Below are 8259 nucleotides of genomic sequence, written 5' to 3'. Positions count from 1 at the left end.
GATTGGATCGTGACCGAAAGGTTGCGATTGGATCGTGACCGAAAGGTTGCGATTGGATCGTGACCGAAAGGTTGCGATTGGATCGTGACCGAAAGGTTGCGATTGGATCGTGACCGAAAGGTTGCGATTGGATCGTGACCGAAAGGTTGCGATTGGATCGTGACCGAAAGGTTGCGATTGGATCGTGACCGAAAGGTTGCGATTGGATCGTGACCGAAAGGTTGCGATTGGATCGTGACCGAAAGGTTGCGATTGGATCGTGACCGAAAGGTTGCGATTGGATCGTGACCGAAAGGTTGCGATTGGATCGTGACCGAAAGGTTGCGATTGGATCGTGACCGAAAGGTTGCGATTGGATCGTGACCAAAGGGTGCAAATGGTCGTGACCGAAATATTGCAAATGAGCTGTGACAAAAAAGTGCAAATGTGTCGTGACTCGTAACCGAAGAGTGCAAACGAGTCGTATCCAAAAGAGTGCCAATGAATCATGGCCGAAGAGGTAAGAATGGATCGTGACTGAAAAAGTGCGAACGAGACATCACTGAGAGAATGTTAAAGATCAACTATGGTGCTAGTGATATATGAGCATGACCTTTTCTCGACAACATAAAAAGTTATTCAAATTAGAATATATCATTTTCTTAATATTTCTTAGATTTTGCATGTTTTATCCATCCGGAAACTTTTTTGTCTTATGAATCTCAATTTCAATTTACACCCTTTCGTTCACGTCATTTACTCTTTTTCAGTCATGACACATTCATACCTTCGGTCAAGGAACATTCGTCCACCCCTTGGAACAAGTTCATACCTCTTGAATCACATCATGTTTGCATCCCTTAGTTTATAACGTGTTCGTACCTCTTAGGTTATGAATCGTTCGTACTTTTTCGTTGACGACCCAACAGTCTAACGTAAACTATACATTTTTTATTTAAAAAGATTTTTATGTTTAGTAAGAGATTTTATTTATTTATTATAAATTGATATAACTTAAAATTTTAGAGTAACTTACATAAAATAATAAAAAATATATAATTTTATTAGTATTGATGTATTTGTATTTTAATTGTAATTTTAAATTATAGAATATACATTTTTAATATTATCTACAAGTAAATATAAACACATATGTTCTACGTTTTGACATGATAATTTTTGAAATTAAAATTATTTATTTATATAATATATAAATTATAATATGATATATTTATTTATAAAAATGAGTTCCCACGCGATATCGCGTGGGTTCCTTACCTAGTTGAATTAAGAGGAAATTAAATATATAAACCAGAATATTGGTTTTGGACAATCCTGATGCTGGAGAATCTCTAGCATTGCGGTCCATCACGGCGCCATCTTTAGTCAGGCCCATTGTATTAGTTCAAGAAACTGTAATCCCAAAATCATACAAACTATATATCTAACCATTTTCAAAAATTAAAGAAATTCTAGTACCAAAAAAATCACGGAAACTAATACACCTCCTTCAGTTTCATATTAGACGATGTTTCAGCTTAATGCAAATATATTAAAAAAACTATTTCTTAATCAAAAGTATCAATAAAATATAATTTAAAACTAATTTATTTAATTTATAATAGATATAATAAGAGTATAATTGGTTACACGGTTTTTGATAAAGTTAAAATCATTTATATTTTTGGCAAACATCATCTATTATGAAAAAAAAAATCTTTCTAAAACATCTTCTATATCAAAACGGAAAAAGTTTGTGTAAGAACAAATTTTCAAAAGGCCCCGAATATAATAATAGTTTGAGACGAAAAGGATATGTGTGAATTTGTTTGGCCGGGGGGGGGGGAATAGCTGAAAAAATATAAAGTTTTGTTCGACATCGATAAGGAAGTGACAAAGTGGGGGAAATGGGCAACGGGGAATAGACACGTGTCCAGATTCTAAGCAAAAGGATATATGTCACGTGCACCATCATTCTAATATGCGACAAAGCGGAGAACTGGGCAATAAATAATCGACAGCTGTCAAAGTTGGGTGGAAAAGTATGAGATATCACGTGCGCCCATCATTTTTTCCATTGTCTTCCTAAACCTTTGGGGGACCTTCTCTATTTGGACATCTTTTGACTTTCCTTCTTTGGATTTTGTCATGACTCTTGAAATTATCGTTTTTTTTTTTTGCTAAGATTGTAAATATCCTTAATGAAAATGAAATTATCGTTATAAATTTATGGTTCAGTATGGCATAATATATCTATGGTTTTAATCATGTATGTTATGGTTTTGAAACCACGTTATTGAAATAAGCTAATTCGAGAAACCTGTAAACCACTTTAAACATTCTCATCAAATCATAAGTTAATTTTTTTTTTTGGTTAATCTAGGGGTATCCCTGGCCCATGGAAAAATCCAGACTAATCCTTAATGGGAGGTGCAACTCACGGATAGACCCTCTCTCCTGGTATTCAAATGCGCCCTAAAGCATAGGCTCATATCCGTGTTAGGTGACCAAGATAATTGTGACTTAGTTTCGCGTAGCAGTTGGATCGAACCTGAAACGTGTTGGCGTCTCAAATAGTATTTGATATTAATTTCTTGTTGAAAAAAATAAATTTGTCGTAAGTTATTAGACAATTCTCTCAAATAGTTTTTTTAAGTTTTTGTCACAAAAATATATCTCAAAGAAGAAAATGACCAAAATAGATTTTTTTTTTAATTTTAATATATATTTTTTTTTTTTTCAAATTTGAAACCCTATCCTTAAATCTTATTTTTGTAAAATCTTATTTTAAACCTTAAATCTAGATTAGTTAATCCTAGGATATAAATGTATTTCTATCCTTTAATAAAATTATTTTTGGCTATTTTCCTTTTTCAAGATTATTTTTGTAAAAACTAGGAAAGGAACCCCCGCGATATCGCGGAAGAAATCTATATTAAAAATTATATATATAATATTTAGAACATTTATTTTATTTTGACTCTTGTCAAGTTTTGAGCTACGCGAAAAATTTTTGAAGGTTAATATGTGTTTCTCCAAAGAGTTTATGATCATTTGGATAGTGAATCTCTCACTCTTATTTTATATATTTCTTTCTTTTTTAGTTATTGCAATTTTCACTGTTTATAACTACTATATATATAAAGACCAAAAATTGCAATGGTTAACAATAAAAAATTACAATGGTTGATCACCAAAAATTGTAATGGTTGAACACCAAAACTTGCAACAGTTAACCCTAAAAAGTTGCAAATGTCCATCCGAACAATTGCAATTATTCATTTAAATCTCTAATAAAGCATTATATATATAAAAAATACAGTTTTAAAAAACAAAAGCAGCTATAAACAAAACAGAAGCAATTATTAGCCAAAAAGTACAATAAACAATTATGAGCAAAAATGTATAATACATCTTTACTAGCAAAGTTATAATGAAAAGTTATAATGAAGAGACGTATTTGTAGACATTACTTGGAATCCCTATTATAATTTTAAAATATTGTTCTCCATCTATGAAATAAAATAAATAATTATTAGATGAAAATGATACACATGTAAACACGTTTCAAATCCAACAGTAAAAATGCTCACTGAAATTAAAGATGGCAGTAAGTGATAACCACCAACTCAATTGCATCGCAACTGGAATTAATGCCACAAAAAATTTTTCTTACGAAACATTAATTCTAATTTTCTTCAGATTGGGGATAGAGACCGAAACAAATAAATCAATTCTGAGTTTCTCGGTGGAAAGGAAATTTGAGAGGAAACAAAAGAACGATGGAGGATTAAGAGCATGTTTATCGGCGTATGTTACTAGGTCTCTTAAGTTTAATGAGGTATTAAAAAAAATGAAAAAAGACAATTAATCTAAGCGACGTAGCTTATTTAGACGACAGAAGGTACGTCTCTTGAATGCCACGCGTCGTCTTTGTAGCTTTTGGGAGGAGAAAACGAGGGGAGCTCTACTTGTCGACAAAGTGAAGCAAAATCGGTTCCTCTCTTCTTCTACGACGAATCAAATCGACGCCTGCTCTCCTCCTCGAATGAAATCGACGGCTGTTCTCCTCCTCGGCGACGAAGAATGAAATCGGTTTCTGGACTGCTGCTGAACTCAAGCTTCTTCTCAATCGGACTGCTCATCATCTTCAGACTCTTTCTCTTGTTTGACTGTAACATAAGAGCATCTCTAGGTTAGATAAAAAAATCCGTGTTTAAGATTCAGACATCGATGGCGACCAAAGTGTATATCATGTAAGTAAAACTCCTATTTCTATCTTTCTTTCTCATTCAACTGTAGCGACTTGATTTTGATTTTTCTCAATGTTGATCGAAGAAGAATACTTCTATTGTGTTTATTTTTAATCATAGCTTTTGTTGTTCTGTAATAATGGATGGGGGATGATAGTTTTGATTTATGATTTGGGCTTCAAATTCTTCTGTAATTAGAGTATTTATTGTTTGAAATTTGATTCGAATCTTGTTTTGTGATTTGAGTTTGATCTCAAGTTTGACTCTCATTGACATTATTATATTTGCAGGTACTACTCAATGTACGTCCATGTGGAGACATTAGCTGAATAGATAAGGAAGGGAGCTGCTTCTGTTGAAGGCGTTGAAGCCAAGCTATGGCAGGTGAGACCATTGCCATTTCCAAGTTTCTTGATTTTTTTATTTGTTGAATCATGTTTTTCCCTTTAGCTTACCAAGTTTAGATTTTAGTTCTGGTAATAGTGTGCGTCTCTTTTGCAAGTGTCTCACTTTTTTAATACGTTTTATTTTCTTTCTTTATTGTGATATTTTGCTTGGGGTTTATCTGCATCTAACAGGGAAATACAGTAGCTGCAATGGGTTCTTTTAAAACTCTCAGAAAACTCAGAAGGATTGTGGGACACATAGAGAGTACTAGTTGGGATCCTTTGACAATTATAAATGCTGAATATAATAGGTTTTAGTACCTCTCTGTTGTGTAATGTTCAGAACTCCATCAAGAGGTTTTTATCTCAACTGAGTTTCCATAGTCATTGTATCACACTTTCCGGTTCAAGTGACCTGCTGTGACGAAACTAATATTATATGTTGTGATTTCTGCTCTAAGGCATTACTTCGGTTCTCAACCTCTTGGTATTCAAACAAAAATATTTGTTGATAACTCTTTGTTGTTGTTTTACCTTGCAGGCTTGGGAAAATCGTGAGAAGTGAAAGGCCGATATGGAGATGAAAAAATGGAGGTATGATTCTCAATCAAAATACTTCGTGGACATGTTTAAACAGTTTTGGTGTTGGTTTGGATTGAATTTTTAATCGAATAGGTTCTTTGAAAATTAATAAACATCTTTAAATTGTTTTGAAGTTTGAATTGAAAGTGTGATTTTGTGTGGATAAAACCTCTATCTTTACTTTTGTAGTTAACGAATGATTGTTCATTTATTTTGAAATCTATGTTTAAATGTAATGTTTAACTTTGTTTTTTAAAAGAAAAATTATTTTCAAAAAATTTATGTTTAATAAATTTTTTTTTTTAAGAATCCCAAGTTAAGACACTACCAATAAACCATTAAAATTAAGAGTCTCTTAACCAAAACCCTTAACTTTACTTTAATACTTAAAAAATCACTAAGACCCCCTAAGTGGGTTTTACCAATAAACATGCTCTAAAGTGTTAGTAAAACACATATACACATATATATAGAGAGAGATTAATAAGAGAAGTTTCATTTAAGAGTTGCCTCGAGAATGAGACCATTCGGTGAAAAGATGCCAAGCAACACAGTTTTTTTTTAGAAAATACACAGTTTTTTTTTAGAAAATACACAAATTTTTTGACATCTTTTAAAAATGACACAAGTTTTCAATATAACTGGAATTTACTGTCTTTGGAATTAAATTGGATTGCTATTATTAGTAGATAAACTAGCAAAGCTATTCTAAGGAATTTTTAGAAAATATGCCAAGCAAGACAAATTTTTTTAAAAAGACACAATTTTTTTGACATCTTTTAGAAATAACACAAGTTTTTAATATAAGTGGAATTCACAACCTTTGGAATTAAATTAGATTGCCAGTAGATAAACTAACAAAGCTATTCTAAAGAATTTATTTGATTTGCTTACTTGTATTGTAGGCACCAAATCAAACATGTCACAGCATATATCTTTTTTATTGAACGACTAATTCACTAAATCAAATATAACATCTTTACTATTTCATCTTTGAGAGATCTTGATACAAAGTTCACCAAAACCACAAAATGATACAAGTTATTAAAATGAGTTTAGCTTAGACCACCCCAAATCAACCAACGTAAACAAACACACATAAAATTAAAACAAACCCCCCCCAACAGAAAATAAAGCAACGCAAACATGCAACTATATACATGATAGATGTGAGAGAGGATGATTTTGAAGAAACAAACTGTCCTCGGTTTTAGTTTTGATGATGGACTACTACATGTCCCGGACATGGAAGACGTTAGGGTTCTTGACGACGATATCATACATATGGATAGAGTTAAACTTTGAGAAGTCGCGGGGGAGTGAGATGAGATCGATCGATGTTCTCTTGTGGAACTGGAGGAGATGATCGACGTTGTCTTCATTGTAGTACCTCTCCCATCCAAGACCCTTCAAAATCCTCTCAAGTGCTCCGTACGAAGAGACAACTTCGTTGGTCGGAAGATGGACAAGGATCTTCCTTCTCAGCCTCTGCTGCTGGTTACCACCGGAGGAGGAAGACTCTGACGAATCTCCAGCGGATTGGTTGTAAGGATTCTCAACCAGCCTCATCACTCCGTTCTTGTTGAACACCCACACACCAGACATTGTGATGATGATTTTTACGAACTAAGGGTTTTTAGTTTTTTTTTTTTTTTTTTCAAATATGATTTCTCTTCACAATGAGCTTGTTGATTTTGCTGAGGAGAAAGGAAACTGTGAAGAGTTATATATAGATATTTAGTGGGGTCATGTTAAGATGCTGAGAAATATTTTATGAGACTAATACATAGATGTATTAACATTTATTTGTAACTTAATATGTTAAACATAGAATTCCAGAATTCTCGAAAGGGACGAATCTTATCCATCATTCTCACCAATTTATATTATCATACTTGGACACGAAAGAATAACTTAAATTCCATAGATTTAAAGCTAAATTTATGTTATTCGAATTACATGTAATTTTAAAATTAATTATCGTCATATATACGACGTTAGAAACGCCATATCTTCTTATGGAGATTAATTGAAAATGATTTAATTTGTGTGTTAGAATATGAGAAATTTAGTTCAATTTAGAATATTAGAAATAGTGGGTCCACATACCCTGATGAGGAATTAGTTTTTTTTTTGGGGGGAATCTCTTCCTTTTTTGTGGTTAGTTAATTTCTTTCTTTTTCTTTATGTCGAAGAATCTTTGGTAGGATTTCATAAAATTTAGATTCTTGATCGTTATATTAATATATAAATATATTATATGGAATTCAAATAATTAAGGCAAGACATCTTCTTTCTAGTTTGCATGAGCTCATGCTTAATGTAACATCGGTTCCAACTTATTATTACTTTACTACAAAGTTGTGTCACTCACAATATTCTTACAATTCATGAGACTATTCAAAAATATGAATTATATCTATATTTTGCATGATATAGATAATTAAATCGATTATTTAGTTTGCTTGTAGAAAATGATAATTTTTGATCAACGTGTAGAAAATGATTATTTCCTCTTATAGTTAAGTTTCATATTTTGAATACAATCATTTTTTGAATAATATCATAAACTAGAACACTTATACAGTAAGAATCCTAATTTGTCTTTCAGGTAAGATATCATAGAACTTATGTTTCGGGTAAGACATATATGAATATATTGAAAATTCATCATTGTTTTGTTCCGCAAATTACAAATTTCATTTTCATCATGTTGTTTCAAGATCAATATAAACTTTTTAAACAAGTATAATATCAATACAAGTCTACATAATAAAATCATTATTTGTATGAGGGTTATAGTTTTGAGAATGATAATGGAACATCCCGAGTTGTGATATGTGAAAAGGCTTAAGAGAATTGATTTGGCTACCTATGTCACCAAAGTTGACTTACCTTTTCCGGAGTACAACCTGGAAGAACTCTAGAGTTAAGCGTGCTTGAACTGGAGTAGTGGAAGGATGGGTGAACTATCGGGAAGTGATTCGCGATAGCATGCGAGTGAGGCCAAAGCATGGGAAAAGGTCGGGTGGTGATTGCAGGGTCAGTAAACAATGATT

At 32.4% G+C, this 8259-nt stretch overlaps 1 protein-coding gene and 1 long non-coding RNA gene across 2 annotated transcripts; one reads left to right on the top strand and one right to left on the bottom strand.

The window, feature by feature from the left end:
- The first annotated feature begins 3776 nt into the window (after positions 1–3776).
- On the top strand, positions 3777–5351 carry LOC106305285. The gene is made up of 3 exons (XR_001262953.1): positions 3777–4235; positions 4523–4616; positions 5160–5351. It is a non-coding gene; the product is annotated as an uncharacterized LOC106305285 (long non-coding RNA).
- Positions 5352–6183: 832 nt separating this feature from the next.
- On the bottom strand, positions 6184–6882 carry LOC106304923 (flowering-promoting factor 1-like protein 1). Its single transcript, XM_013741310.1, has one exon. The coding sequence runs from the start codon at positions 6803–6805 to the stop codon at positions 6431–6433; it is 375 nt and encodes a 124-aa protein (XP_013596764.1). The 5' UTR covers positions 6806–6882; the 3' UTR covers positions 6184–6430.
- Positions 6883–8259: the final 1377 nt, after the last annotated feature.

Source organism: Brassica oleracea, chromosome C7 (genome assembly GCF_000695525.1).
Source record: "Brassica oleracea var. oleracea cultivar TO1000 chromosome C7, BOL, whole genome shotgun sequence".
In the NCBI taxonomy this organism is placed as follows: Eukaryota; Viridiplantae; Streptophyta; class Magnoliopsida; order Brassicales; family Brassicaceae; genus Brassica; species Brassica oleracea.
This window is presented reverse-complemented; position numbering and strand designations above follow the sequence as displayed.

What these genes read in the sequence shown, in the direction of transcription:
- LOC106304923 (XM_013741310.1), bottom strand. Translation starts at nt 6,805, where the DNA reads ATGTCTGGTGTGTGGGTGTTCAACAAGAACGGAGTGATGAGGCTGGTT.